This window comes from Anguilla rostrata, chromosome 2, assembly GCF_018555375.3.
Source record: "Anguilla rostrata isolate EN2019 chromosome 2, ASM1855537v3, whole genome shotgun sequence".
NCBI classification, from domain to species: domain Eukaryota; kingdom Metazoa; phylum Chordata; class Actinopteri; order Anguilliformes; family Anguillidae; genus Anguilla; species Anguilla rostrata.
This window is the reverse complement of record NC_057934.1, coordinates 31,230,654-31,245,051: the sequence shown is the minus strand read 5'-3', so window position 1 is coordinate 31,245,051 and position 14,398 is coordinate 31,230,654. Positions and strand designations below refer to the sequence as shown.

Here is a 14,398-nt window from a genome sequence, read left to right as displayed (position 1 = left end):
TGATATTTGACTTTTTGACTCAAAAAATGGCTACGTCTGAGTAGTTATTGCTATGATTATTCCACAGGCCTATTTAATAAACATGTATGAGCTAACAAAAGACATCTTGTAAGTTGTTTACAATTTGGTCACACTACTGACTAGCTATGCTACAGAATACACGGATTCATGTGCAATGTCCTGTCTTTTCTCATGATTTACGATTGATCCTCTACCCATGTTGTCATCACTAGGCCAGTGCCTTTGCAGCTTGCCAGCTGTGGATATCTATTCTCTATTCACTCACAACTTCACCAGACAGTACGGTTCACAGTTCAGCAAACGACTATGTTGTTGTGCTTTCATGTCACACAGAATTCTAAGCTCTCCAAACTGACCCACTCAACAGCTGCATTTGAGCTGAAAAATGTAAGACATTCAGAAGCATTTCCTGTTATTAAATGAAAAGCTAGGTTTGCTAAGTATTGTATGATAAGAGCAAATAGAACAGAGTTGGCATTCAACAATAGAGATAAACATGAGACACACACACACACACATGACAAGATGATGTATGGATATGTAGGTTATGAGGCACAGTATAACAACAGTAAATAGTGTCAACAAGGAAAGGGACTGGCTATTAAGTTTCTTATTTTTGTATGTCACTTTATTTTTGGAGCTTGTTTTGTCAGCAAGAAATCTGCAATAATTCTAAACAGCCTGGACTGACTGTGCACATTACATTATGCTGAGTTGTCATAGCCATGCAAATTACTGGAAACCTGGAAGCCTAATTTGAAAATAAGTCTGAAGTTTGATTCACTCACCTTTAGCTGGTCGGAAGAAGAAACGCTCAAGCTATGCTGTACGCTAAGTTTCAGTGCGAGCGGACTGAAAACCTGCTCCTTTAACTGGGCCAACAAAATCATGAAACTGAAGAGGTATCTGACCTCTGCATCTGTAGTGAGATGCAGCAGTTTCTCACAACCTGCAAGGGCTGGCGAAGGGGCACCAACAGGTTTGTGGTTTAAAGCAATAAAATACATTTCAAGTCGCTCCAAAGCTGCCACAGTGACCGGAAACCCATCAATGACCCTACACCAGCCACCGTAATGCTGGCAGGTCTTAGAAAACGCCTGCAAGTATCAAAAATGTCCTTAATTGAAAAAAATTAAATATCAGAATCCAGGAATGAGCTATCCCTTTACGCCAACTTGATTCTGAATGAAACATAAACACAGGCCACAGGGCACATTGGTTTTTGAATTCCACTTTTGTTGTCTGTAGTAACCAATGCTTGCATTCTGAAGCAAACTAACAATACTGGTCCTAACAGTAACAGTTATAATTTTTTTTCTTTGAAAAATAAGTACTACAGGAAAAATTCAATGTGCTGTTGTAAACCAAAAGCCAGCTGAAAAAATGATTATTGCGCTCCTCACAACATACGTACAGTACTTACACTTACAACATGGAGATGGTGACTCACAGCATGAGGCCATAAATGTGTCAAAGTAAAATGTGACATACACAGCCTTTTGAAAACAAGCACAGCCTATAAAAATCCATGTTGATCCTTCTTAAGCACAGCAGACATACATGCACCACTTTTTTTTCTTCCGTTCTTACAAGCATCTGTGCATCCTCTCTTGGGTATGCAGCCTTTAAGCAGGCTAACTTTAAGATTGCTGAAAGCAAAGCAAAAATGAAAAAAAATTAAAGGAATAAAATAAGAACAGTTGTCACTATTGGCAACAAGCACATTTGTGTTTGGGCCACTTAGATCTGCAATGGTCATTCGCACATTTCATGTTTCAGCTACTGAGGTAAGCCAGTCACCGATGTTATGATTTAACAAATGAGAATGGTGAGTTAAAGTACTGTTTTGTTGCATGAATACAAATGGTTATCCTATATTTTATTGAACATATATTTAGGGGTAACAGTAAAAAGCACGTATGTACAACACCAGAACATCTTTTAATACATTAGCCAGGTTTGCTCACTGCAGAACTCTGCATAAGCTAATGTTGGCTTTGCATTTTTCATTGTACTCCACGAGCTCCACTTCTTTCAAGACTGTATTAAAACACTGCAAACTAAATAACCCAAATTGTGTTTTCACATATTATTATACAAATTTTTACACTTTTTATATTATTATTATACTTGCTTGCAATGTACAAACATACTTGTAGGCCAGTCCCACTGATGTAGCATTATCTGTAAATTCTGGAGAAAGAAAATGATCACACACTTCCTCCAAAAAGCAGGAAGCCAGCGACATGCTCTGCATTTTCCTTTTGATCTGCAGTCCACCGACTGAACTTCACAGCCTCTGAAACACCGGACTGGCTTTTGGACTTACTTTTATTTTACCATTACTTAACCAGACTGGCCAACTGAGACGATGACCGGGGGTATCAAAGCGGCAGGGGGATGCGAGGGATAGCGTAGCCAATCGGATGCGGGGGGGGGGGGGGGGCAGGTGCAAGGCAGTGTTCTTTTGGAGGGAATTTTACGGGGACACCGGGGTCAACGGCCCCACCCGTTTGAAGCGCCACGAGATCTTCGCCAATCGCGGCGAGTCGCGACCTCGGTTTAACGTCTCGTCTGCAGGATCGTGCCTTCTAGCCAAGAGCCCCCATTTTTTTTGAAAAGCTGGGTCTAGAAGAAATAGTGCCCCCTACCAAAGCGTGCCCCCACTGAAGTACTGACCTAGCCCACACATGATTAGCTTTGGAAGACTGACGCGAGAAGCTTACAGGGTGGTCCGGCCGCAAAAAAACACAGGCGGATGCCAGCATGCAACTGGCCAGAACAAATTCCACTGTGCTACAAGGCAGGAAGCACTCTGCCCACTGTAACCCTCCCTCAATGGGCAACAGTCCAACCACGATTATGTCATAACATTATTGTGCTGAAATTATCTGAACATTACACTGACTTGAATAAACCTGGTTTATTTGGCGAGAACGGAGAGCAAATGAGTTAATGTCCAGTGTAGTCATTCAAAGTATCTAATTTTTTCGGTTCTACAGTATGTATATCAGAGAATTTACAAATAAAAAACGTGTGTACCATGCCAGACAAAATAGAAAGTAACGTAATGTTCAATTATGATCATTATTTGTTCTATTGTCTGCTACACGTTCACAAGGTATGGCAGTATCACTCGACAGTAAACTGACTCTACTTAAAGCAGCTAAAAAGAACAAAGAGTAATTAATATCACCAAACAAGCATACACCTACACGCAGGTATAATAAAGAAAAATATGTCAGACAGCATTCCAAGCTTAAACAATGTGAAGATAAGAAACTGAACGATCCCAACAGAATACTTTGCATGGTGTTCATATGTGAATTGAAAAAATATCCCAAGAAATAACAACAGTTTTGATGTTACATGGAAAATACTTACATTTTTAAAAATATCCTGCCATTGGTGTGTGAAGGTCACTAAGATGTAGGCTCACAGTGGAAAAAAATTATTAAAATGTCTACCTGGAAAAAGAAAATTAGCTTTCTGTCTGGAACACTTGCTGAAGATAATTATTTGACATGCTGTAGATGTCTGATTCCATTTGAAAAAACATTTAAAAATAAAAACTGACCACAGTCCAAAATTTCCCAATGATCCAACTCAATGTGAATTTTATTTTAGGCTCTCAGTTAGGCAATTAACAAACTGACATTGACATCTTAAACAATGTGTTATACCTCCATCTAGTGTTCAAAGTGAGAATACAAATTTTAAGGACTGCAACAAAACAAGCGGATAGTATGAAAAATGTCCCATGTTTATTTGTTAAAACAGGAAAGATGAGAAAAATGAGAAATTTTCTTTACACAGATCGTTGATAGATTTTTTTTCCTGAAAAAATAACAGCAGCAAATCTAAACAAACAAAAACAGACATTATTCTGACTTTCAGATGACATCTGAAAGCATTATAACAAACAGGCAAAAGTGTCAATTATTTTTGTATATCTTCTTTGTTCACACAGTGCTTTGTTAAAAAAAAATCAACCCAGCCCATTAGCAGGGGCCAGATACCAAGAATAAGCATATTATGTTCACATTCATTTAGTGTAAAAAGGACATTGGACCTGATTCACAAAACATGTACAATCATATTTGATCGTAAACTGCGTATAAGAATGATTCCAAGAACATTTCGGCATTCATAATTTTTTTCCTTATTTGTATTTGTTCATGGCTATTTCCTTATGCTAATCACATGAACAGGGTTGGACCTAAAATTTACAAACAGTCAGCATTCATCACCTCATAAAGCTGGGATATGCACAAATCCAATGGGTTGCACATACCATGAATCCCATATTAGTTTTTTGTAGGAACATTTTTAAGAACAATAGTAGCATAATTTTTTTAAGTGTTGTGAATGAGGCCCACTGCCTTACAACAGTTCACAGAAATGAACTGAAATCAAAACCGTTAAATCTGTACATGATTTTCAAACATTTCCACTCGGTGCATTTCAGTTTGTTATGACAACCCTTAGACAGCACAGCAGCAAAAAGTACTAATATTTGCCGACATCTGGTCAAGTACACTTGTAAACCAATGCTACAAGACCAGAAGTTTAGCAGTGTACAGAAGTAGCCCACCAAACCCTGCTGCTGCGACAACTGCAAGGGTTCTTACCAGTAGAAATTCCATTGAGTCCTCCAACTTAGTATGCAGTCTGAGGACCTGCCTGTGGGTGTCCTCACGGGTGCCTGAATTCTCTATGACGTGATTGGCCAGCCCACGTTTTTCGTTCAGGGGCATCTGGGAAGCAATGCGTTGCTCAGCCTGCTCCTGGGTAAGCCCATCCCTCTGCATCAAACGTGAGAGCTGTGTGGCAGGGTCACTGAAATGACAGGAGGACAAACTGAGGCCCACATCCATCAAGTCCATACAATCAATCTGGTCATTACACCAGCAAAGATGATCAATGAGGAACTGTGCCTTCTATAAGAAGAACATAAGAACAACGTAAGACTATATGTAATCATTAATCCCATTTAGACTTGTCATTTGGCAGAACTGAATCAGAACATTCTTTTGTTCACCTTGTTTATCATTTTTTGTGCATTCACAAACATTGGTCATCCACTACTCCAGAGTTGTTTTCAAAAGAAGCTAACTCTTACCTTAAATTTTAAGACTATAAACTGCTTGCTAAACCATATGAAAATTTACCAACTTACCTACTAGGACAATTATAAAGATTATTTACATAGGTTAAATAAGGAAGTGTAGAGGTTCCAACACTGATCCTTGTGGGACTTCACACCCTCAGTTGGCCTGTACTTTCCTGGATAGGTATGGTCACCTCTCATGTATATTGTTAATACTACCTTCCTTTTAATCTTATTCATAACTAAGCCTGGAAAGAGTTCAAGTGATGCAGTCACATGCCGCTAACAAGGAAGGCAATTCCACTAAGACACGATTTTGAGTAATCATGGACATATGTATGTGTTATTAGCATATTTCTGTTTTGTTTTTTAAACTCCAGAAGCTAGTGAGTTTAAGTACTTAAAGTACCCTCTACTTTTTTCTATCAGAATCTAGCACACAGATCCTGCATCCGTTTTGGCCTGGATTATGATGTAAAGGCTTTGTCAAGGGCACGGAACTCCTGGATACCTGGTACACATTCCTCTTATTAAGTTAGTTTGGCTACATGTTCTACACAGGTGTATACATCTGTATTGAATCACTCCTATATTGGCCTACAGCAAAAGGTTTTCATCAGAGATATATATTTGGTCTGCAGCTGAGTTTCATGATGTAATTTTAGATGTCAGATGAAATAAATGAATGGGCTAATAAAATAATTAAGAGCAAACAAAGAGCAGAAGTTGAAATAAATCAGTCCTTGGTGTGCACCCCTGGTCCACGTAGTCTAATGTACGTTGATGTATACGAGCATGTGCACATCCTGCAGGGTTCACACAGGACGCAATTAATCGAAGTACTCAGACACAGAGACTCTTACCACTACACCATTATGACTGAGGTGTGTGTGACTCAGGAAGCTACACCATCACAAGTGTGATTCAGGACTCAAGTGAAACTCACCAGTACCCCACCACAAGTGTGACTGAGGACTTGAGTGAAACTCACCAGTACACCACCACAAGTGTCACTGAGGACTCGAGTGAAACTCACCAGTACCCCACCACAAGTGTGACTGAGGACTTGAGTGAAACTCACCATTAGCCCACAAGTGTGATTGAGGACTCAAGTAAAACTCACCAGTACACCACCACGGTGTGGTTGAGGAAGTGGGTGAGTCGGCGCGTCTCGAACAGGAGCGGCACATCGAGGACCACATAGCGGTACCCTGGAGATAACAGAAGGGGAGGAGGGGAAATCACACTTGGGAACACGACAAGCATAAAGGGAACTGTAAGAGGATCGTACGAATCCTCACCTCTGAAAAAGTAGAAAAGGATCTGCCAGAGCATGGCCTTCTGGATCTCGGGGTGCGTGATGGAGTTGAGCAGCCTGCGCTTCTCCATGCAGGAGAAGACAATCTGGCCCAGCTTCTCCCGATCGATCTCCCCGTTCTCCAGCAGGATCTCCGAGCCGAAATGCTGCACTATTCTCATGTACGCCAGGCTGTTAGGCTCTACCACTGGCAAATAGAGCAGGATGGAGTCAGGGGCAGAAGGGGTGAGGGTCAGGAATCTAATTGCAAGTTCCTGCAGACTCAGCGGAGTATGTTGCGTTCTGCGGTGTACACTTTGACCGATGGCACACGATTACCAATTCACCCTGGCATCAAAGGGAATGGGTTGCAAGAAGAATTAGTGATGCTTCAACATTCAGATTAGAGTCAAACTGAAGGGAAGTGCTTTATGCTGTGATGACTGAGGAGAATTCTGAAAATGAGCCAGAGACTCCAATGCATCAATGTAAAAAAATAAATAAAATAAAAAATATATATTTGCATGCAAATGGTTGACGTTTCAACCACAGAACACCAACATCAACTGTTTGCATGGCTAATTAAACCTCATGAATTGTTTTTTGAAGCATTAAGTCAGTGTGTGAGTCTGGTCTTTCTTTTGATTCTTTTTGTGTTCCTGTGAGCCGGCACCTTTCTTTATGTGCGCATGCTTGCTCTAATACTACCGTGCAAAAAAGGCCACACTGAGTGGCAAAATGAAATGGTGCAACAGGAGACACAAAATGGCACACTTTGGAGAGAGCAGCACTTTGACAGCATTGCAGGTTGGCATTCATCATGGTGGCACTTACACAATTGCAGGTTTGCTTATCTTTAGCTCTTGCTGTGTTTGCTTATCATATAAAACACACTTTGTTTTAAGTCATTTTAGAGCTTCTGCCAAATAACTACATTGAAAATTTTAATTCACAAAAGATTCAATACCTTGCCTAGCCACCACGTCGGCATCGATGATGGGGCAGCCGAGGTCGCGGAGTGCTGAGGACACTGTACTCTTCCCTGATGCTATTCCTCCAGTCAGCCCCACCAGGAACATCCTGCTAACAAGAAACTAATCCAATCAAACATTTAGGCCTGTTATGGAGGACAATGTTCTAATCAATGTTCCAGCAGGTCTGCTCGCGCGTACAGAGTTCCGTGGCTCATGAATGCAGATCCAGTTAACAGAGCCATATCACGTTGAACCAGTGGTCTCCAACCCTGGTCCTGGAGAGCTACAGGGTCTGCTAGTTTCCATAGTGACTCTGCACTTCATGAATCACTTCATGAATCTCAACTGCGTGCTGATTTTAAGGTAAAAACAAAAACCAGCAGACCCTGTAGCTCTCCAGGACCAGGGATGGAGACCACTGCGTTGAACATTACCAAATTGTTTCACGTGGTTATGAAAAACAGGGCAGAGGACTGAAAGTATAGCCTGATCAGCTGAACAACGTTATGCACGTCTGGCGCACCCTTGAGGTGGAAAAGTACATCAGAATTAGCTGCTTTTGCATCAAATTTACAGACTAAACAACATCAAACATTAATTAAGAGTTGTTGCAGTATCTAAATGCGAGAAATGATTACGTGAGTTTTCATATTATAGCTAGATATTCATTGCCGTAATCAATCAATCACACTGTATTTAATTAACGCATTTTCCAAATAACGTGTCACGACGCCGGCCTAACCCCCACCCAGCAAGCCAATGGCAACATTGGCAAAGAAGGGCTCTCTGGAGAGCAATGTAGAAAGAAGCCTTAGAAGATACTCGGGGAAACGCACATCCTACTCGGGCAAGTTCTGGGTGTGGATTCGTAGGTACAAACACGGTAAAGGGTGCTTGTTATATTGGATACTGCGTTTCTGATTACTACCGTTAGGTAGCTATGCACCTTACCTTGATTTGTAGTTTACTAGCTAGCTAAAGATAATACTGTAGTGGGTTACCTTTAAATTGGAATTGCTATCGATAGAGATTACTCGTTCCGTGTCAGTACAATGCGTTGCTACAGTTCAGCTATCAAGGGCAGATATGAAACCCACATTGTATTCATGAAGCTAGTCAGGTTATATCACCCAAAATCGAAACAGTTTCATAACAGGCAGCCGACTGGCTAATAATTGAATGGTTGATGAGTGATTTTTTGTCCTCTACCACGAATGAACTGCTTTCTGGATAAGTTAGATATTAGAAAACAGTCAGAAGGAACGTTGAATTAGCCACCGTTAGTTAGCTTGCCAGAGAACTAAACAAACTGGCGATGTAAATAAAACAGCTACGCCCCCCAAAATGTTAAATAACAAGCTTGTGTAGCTAGCGTTAGATAGCTATCTTGCTTGCTAGCTAGCTGATAGCTAGTGTATGTCTGAGCTTCATTTCTGGACCATTGTAGCTAGCTAACGTGTTAATACCGCTGAAAAAAATGAGTTAAAACGAGAAGTCTGAGTATGACTGAAATAGTCTTTTGAAGGTTGCAAAGTTGCGAGCAAGTTACTTTCTCAATACTTACTCGCCCCTTAACTGGGTATAGAGTAGTACGTTAGTCGTTGCCGGAAATAATACAGGCACTTCGTGCAGACAGCTGTGAGCTATCCACTAGGACCCCGGAAAGCCAACATGGCTGCGCCCGAAACAGGTACTAGTTTGTTTGAAAGCTGGCTGAACGTTCGACTAGAATCGCTTGAGGTAGATAAAGATGTGTACGGAGCCTATATACTTGGAGTCCTTCAGGAAGAAGAGTCGGAAGACGAAAAGATCGATGCATTGCAGGGCATACTTTCAGCGTTTCTGGTGAGTGTTGTTTCCAGAAGCACGGCATGTCAGAGAATGCCGGCCCGTCTGTCACAGTCCGTCAGAAAGAGCTGTCGCCGCTTCGCCGGTTGTTAAATCAGACGGATTTTGCAAACATTAACGTTAGCTCTTATCATAACTCCTGTCCGATATCCAGAATTCACTACATATTTACGTGTGGTTGGTTATCTGGCAGTCGGATAACTTTCCTTTTACCTAACATACTAGGGATCTTCAACTTCAGACGACATTAGTGTCAGTCGAAGTAGTTTCTCTGAGCTAAAGCTAATTTAACATAGCTTGCTAAAATATAAGAACTCTCCAGAGTATTTTCTTAACGGTAACAGTTTTCTTCAACAAACACTTAACGTTCGCTAGCTATTTGCTGCATTTCCACGTATAGCTACAGGTAGCAATCTAGATGAAGTGACTAACTGAAGTCACCTACTGGGGGTATGTATCTTGTTACAACGGTAACTAATAGCATGTCAGTAATGGTACATTGACAACTAACATGGCGTTTAAGTGAGCCTAAACGATGATAATGGATTGTTTTTATTTGAAGGAGGACGGTGCACTGGAAGATGTGTGCAGAGAAATAATCAAACACTGGACAGAAAGCACTCTTTCAACAGAAAAGATAACCCAATGTGATGGTATGTAATGCCATTTTAAGGCTTATTGACAAATCTACTAATACGGTGACTTATAAAATGCATAGATTGGGGAATTTTAAATTAAATTATCTCTGTAACAACATTAAATCCATTTTGCTCTTTGCCATGCATTTGCATTTTGGGTAGCTTGTATTGCGCAATACCAGCTAAATCTTGGCCTGGTCTATGATTGTAACTTGTAACAGGCATTGTAACTTTATGCACATTAAATAGGCTATATCTTGGTGATGGTGCAAATTGAAGAAAGGGTCTTTTGATCTTCTGAACACTTACCTGATTGGTTTATGCTTGTTTTGATTTGGTGGGATGTGTACATTTATTGCTGTCAGTAATTTATTGATCATCTGTGTAATTTTCTGTCTAGCAGAAGTGCAGGCTATTGCCAACATGATTGAAAAACAGGCACAGATCGTCGTGAAGCAGGAGGAGGTGTCAGAGGATGCGAAGAAGAGGAAGGAGGCCCTCCTCGCTCAGTACGCCAATGTCAGCGAAGGCGAGGAATATCCTTTGGCTCTCATATTTCTGTTTGTCAGTCCTGCGATGCTAAGCTTTTTGTGTGTATGAGCACTGCACTGTGATTACATCTTAGGTGTATGATGTTGAAATTCCAAATACGCAAACAAACGCAAAGTACAAATCAGATCAAATGTCTTTATCAGAAAAGCATCTTCACTGCAGTTTGGGGGTGTGTTGAAATATACCAGTAGGTCAAAAGCATGGAGAGATGCATGCCACAAGATATGAAAAATAAGAGAGGAGCATCACATTTTTAAATATAAAACATGAAGCGTGGTGTAGTCTGAAAGGTGGTTTCAGTTTCCTGCAGACAACAGTCAGTAATTATGCCTTCCTATATGAGTGGGGTAGGTCGTTCCACCACTGGAGGACCAGAGCAGAGAAGAGCCAGGCCGTGGTAGGATGTGCCCTAAGAGCAGGGAAGCCAGCTGGCTAGAGTAGACCGAGTATTTAGACCTGGCTGGAGTGTATGGTGCATTGGTGGAAATTATTGTGCTTTAAATAGAAGAAGAATCCTTCCAACTTCCTTGACTTTAGCACTGAAATCGCTGAGGAGGAGGAGGCTGGAGCGGCTTGTGTTGTCGACAGTGAGAAGTGTATCCTTCTTCATATCGGTACTATCATTACACGTTCCATCTCATTATGATCCTCGCTTGATGCAAGTGCCCAATAAGGTAGTAGAAGACCAACCCATTCCAGTCATTTGAAACCAATTGAAAATAATTTCCATTTCATTACACTTATTACTTTATGAGGCATTCTAATCCAGAGCGTCATCCAACATTGTGCAACATTAAGATCAAATGAACACCAATATAAATATAAAAATTGACTAAAACTCTTTTACATACTCCCTCACATAAACAGCATAATTTTGAACAGACCATTTTCAGATAGGAACGTGGTTCCTTTTTTGCTTCTAAATTAAAATAAATGTTAACTATAATAATAATAATACTAATTCAGAACAATCAACAACCATAATGTAGCAGGAGAAAAGCAGTATTTCCTCTCTTCCTGTGATGTGCCTTTACGGAAGACCTCAGCCTTGTTTAAGAACACTAACGTGGAAGATGTTCTGACTAAGAAAAAGCAGCAGAGGGAGCAGGCTCGTGACTCGGCTCAGAAAAAGAAGGAACAGGACAAGATGCAGCGAGAGAAGGACAAACTGGCCAAGCAGGACCGGAAGGAGAAGGAGAAAAAACGCACGCAGAAAGGGGAACGAAGAAGATAAAAGCCTCCACGCTTGGACATAAGGCTCTGTGTTTTTTTTGATGGACAAAAAATGTTTAACATTTCAACTCTCCGTTAGTTTTTCCACAATTTCCTATATATAAGGCACCCCTAACTCTCCCCCTGGTTTTCATTGTTTTCCCATTTGACAAACTTAAGTACACTATCGGATTCTTCTTAAAAAAAAAACAAAAAAAAAAAACCCAGTTTAGCTTGCAAGGCATGTAGTTCCCTCAGTCTATGATATTGGAACTTAATGCAGTTGATCTCATAATTGAGGAAGATGTTGCTTGGTTTTGAAGAATACCCCAGTATCTTGCTCCTTTTGCCATTATCAGCCAATTTAAAATGTTTTTTTTTTTTAATCCCTAATGTTTATTATTGGATATGATGAGTGAAATATGATCAAATCATGCAAATTGAATTAGTGCACAGTTTTCTTGCATTGGCTCATTTGTTGAAAGCAAATACTCCGCTGGACAAATATACATATGCCAAATGCTTGCTTGCATACTCTGTCTTTATCAGAGTAAGTATGCATGCCTGTTGCTTGTATAGAGCACAACTAGCCTATGTTCTTATTCATGACCTTTTACAGTTATTATAGTTGACCGTATGTTTAGCTGAAAGCAATTTCATTATATGTTGAGATGTAAAGACAGCTGCAAGTCTTAACAGTTCTTTTACACATGAACATCTACCACAAGACATATCTTGCATAAATTCAGCGCAGCCCAAAGAAATATATACCCTACTTGGATAGCATAGGAAAATCTGTAAAATTCATACAATAGGGAATTAAGGCTGCAAATGTATTTAACTGTTCTCTCTCTCTGTGCTCATCCGACAAGAAATCTCTTGCATACATGCAGTACAGCCCAAAGACATATATATCCTACTTGGTTTGCATAGAAAATTTTTTAAAAAGCATCCAATAGGCCAATTTGGTTGAATTAAATCGTTTACTCAATTTATGAGGTCACATTTAAGAACCAAGCTGCTACACATATCCATTGCAACCAATTTTTCACACAGCGGGAACGGAACACATCTGTTCAGTTTTCTACATTTATTTCTGTTTTGATTCACAGGGTTTTGATATTGTGCCAATTTTGTTGAAGCGAGTTTATTCTTCATTATTTCTGAAACTTCAATAAAGATGTGTATGAGTCTGGGGAGGTAAAGTGTCCAAACATGAATATGTTCTCAATCACAGAAGGACATCCATAATTTGAAAGGGGGGTGGGGGTTGCAGTGTCTGCATTGAAAGATGAGTATCAAGAAAGTGCACTTCAGAACATGTTACAAAAGTGCTATTGTGAAAATGTTAAGTACGGTTTCAAATAAAGCCTTTTCAATTTTATGATTTCATGGGATTTGAATCATATTTGTTAATAGAACATTAACCACATACAAAACAAAAAGTTATATTTCAAGTATAACCAGAAAAGGTTGTACCTGTAAGTTACTACTCGATCACAGTCTGGTCTCTCCCTCACCATTGTCCAGTTATCAAAATGAACAATCAACATTTCTTTGTATGAGATCAAATTTTATGTTCTTTATATTCATTGTCCTTTTGGTGAATATTGCAGGTGAAATCACAATTGTGCTTATCATCCATAACAGTGAAAGGAGAGTGACATATCAGACACAGTACATTTAGCTGTGCTTTGTTTTCATGACAAACATCCTTTTTGTATTGGGAGTATGCAGCATGGAACAATCAAGATACCCAGACACACTTTCTAGATAGCCTTGACATTCCCTGTATTTATTGTGGAAGAATCGCATAATACACGTTTTGGGGAGCTGACATTGTATGTAACACAATGGGTTACATTTCAGAAGTAATTGATTCAGTACGGGCTGGGAAAGCAGCAGGGCCTGAAGGTCTCTCCACAGATGTATACAGTGAGCTCCATGATGTTTGGGACAAATACATTTTTTCTTGATTTGGCTCTACAGTTATAGATGTGTAATAAAACTCACATGTGGTTAAAGTGCTCATTCTCATAATGTTTGGGACATATTCATATTATGTAAATGAAAATAGTCATATTTTGTACTTTGTCACATATCCTTTGCATGCATGTCTATGGTTTTGGCTCATTTGTATCTTGGGCAGATCCCTTTGGCCTCCCCAAAAGTGAATCTTGGTCTCGTGTGTACAAGGCCTTTTTCCCGAACTCTGCAGGGTGTTTCATGTGCCTCTTAGCAAACTGTAATCTGGCCATCCTGTTTTTGTGATTAACTAGTGGTTGGCATCTTGCACTGTAGCCTCTGCAGTTTGGATTACGAAGTCTTCTGTGGACAATAAGCACTGACATATCCAGACCTGCCTCCTGAAGTGTTTCTTATGTGCCCGACAGCTGTGTGGTGGTTTTTCTTCATTATGAGAATTCTTCGGTCATCCTCTGTAGAGGTCTTCCTTGGCCTACCTAGCACTTTGTGAATTCTGAGCTCACCAGTGCTCTCTTTCTTTTTAATGATATCCCAAACAATTGATTTTAGTAAGCCTAAGGTTTGGCCTATGTTTCTGACTGTTATCTTTTTTTATTTCCTCATAATGGTATCCTTCACTTTCATTGGCACGTCTCTGGTCCTCACGTCAACAAATGCCAATAATAGATTCCAAAGGCAATCAAAAGGCTAGAATCAAAACTAGAAACTGAAAGCTCTCTTACACCTGCACCAAGGAAGCAATTGAACATGAATGGCTAAT

The 14,398-nt window shown here is 40.1% G+C and overlaps 2 protein-coding genes across 7 annotated transcripts; one reads left to right on the top strand and one right to left on the bottom strand.

Annotated features, from left to right (window-relative positions):
• Positions 1-3,765: 3,765 nt before the first annotated feature.
• Positions 3,766-9,105, bottom strand: dcakd (dephospho-CoA kinase domain containing). 5 transcript variants are annotated; one of them, XM_064321563.1, is made up of 5 exons: positions 8,967-9,105; positions 7,396-7,511; positions 6,433-6,636; positions 6,255-6,342; positions 3,766-4,860 (listed from the first exon to the last, which is right to left on the bottom strand). In XM_064321563.1, exons 2-5 carry the CDS (start codon positions 7,505-7,507, stop codon positions 4,575-4,577), a joined length of 690 nt encoding a protein of 229 aa, XP_064177633.1. In that variant the 5' UTR covers positions 7,508-7,511; positions 8,967-9,105; the 3' UTR covers positions 3,766-4,574. The 5 variants fall into 5 exon arrangements, with proteins under 5 accessions (XP_064177633.1, XP_064177636.1, XP_064177637.1 ...); XM_064321566.1 differs by having other exon boundaries at positions 7,396-7,522; positions 8,967-9,092; XM_064321567.1 differs by having other exon boundaries at positions 7,396-7,508; positions 8,967-9,078.
• ccdc43 (coiled-coil domain containing 43) lies at positions 9,074-13,036 on the top strand. Of its 2 annotated transcripts, none has more exons than XM_064321571.1 (5): positions 9,074-9,247; positions 9,813-9,903; positions 10,292-10,424; positions 10,981-11,036; positions 11,487-13,036. In XM_064321571.1, the coding sequence occupies exons 1-5, from the start codon at positions 9,074-9,076 to the stop codon at positions 11,672-11,674; spliced, it is 642 nt and encodes a 213-aa protein (XP_064177641.1). In that variant the 3' UTR covers positions 11,675-13,036. The 2 variants fall into 2 exon arrangements, with proteins under 2 accessions (XP_064177641.1, XP_064177640.1); XM_064321570.1 differs by having other exon boundaries at positions 10,289-10,424.
• Positions 13,037-14,398: the final 1,362 nt, after the last annotated feature.

Excerpts from the sequence above, each read along its gene's own strand:
- dcakd (XM_064321563.1), bottom strand. The coding sequence starts at position 7,507 with ATGTTCCTGGTGGGGCTGACTGGAGGAATAGCATCAGGGAAGAGTACA. Across the intron at positions 6,343-6,432 it reads CCTTTTCTACTTTTTCAGAG|GGTACCGCTATGTGGTCCTC; the intron begins GTGAGGATTCGT and ends TGTTATCTCCAG. Across the intron at positions 4,861-6,254 it reads CACACCGTGGTGGTGTACTG|TGACCCTGCCACACAGCTCT; the intron begins GTGAGTTTTACT and ends CTGTCATTTCAG.
- ccdc43 (XM_064321570.1), top strand. The coding sequence starts at position 9,074 with ATGGCTGCGCCCGAAACAGGTACTAGTTTGTTTGAAAGCTGGCTGAAC. Across the intron at positions 9,904-10,288 it reads AAAGATAACCCAATGTGATG|CAGAAGTGCAGGCTATTGCC; the intron begins GTATGTAATGCC and ends TTTTCTGTCTAG. Across the intron at positions 11,037-11,486 it reads TGTTGTCGACAGTGAGAAGT|CCTTGTTTAAGAACACTAAC; the intron begins GTATCCTTCTTC and ends GGAAGACCTCAG.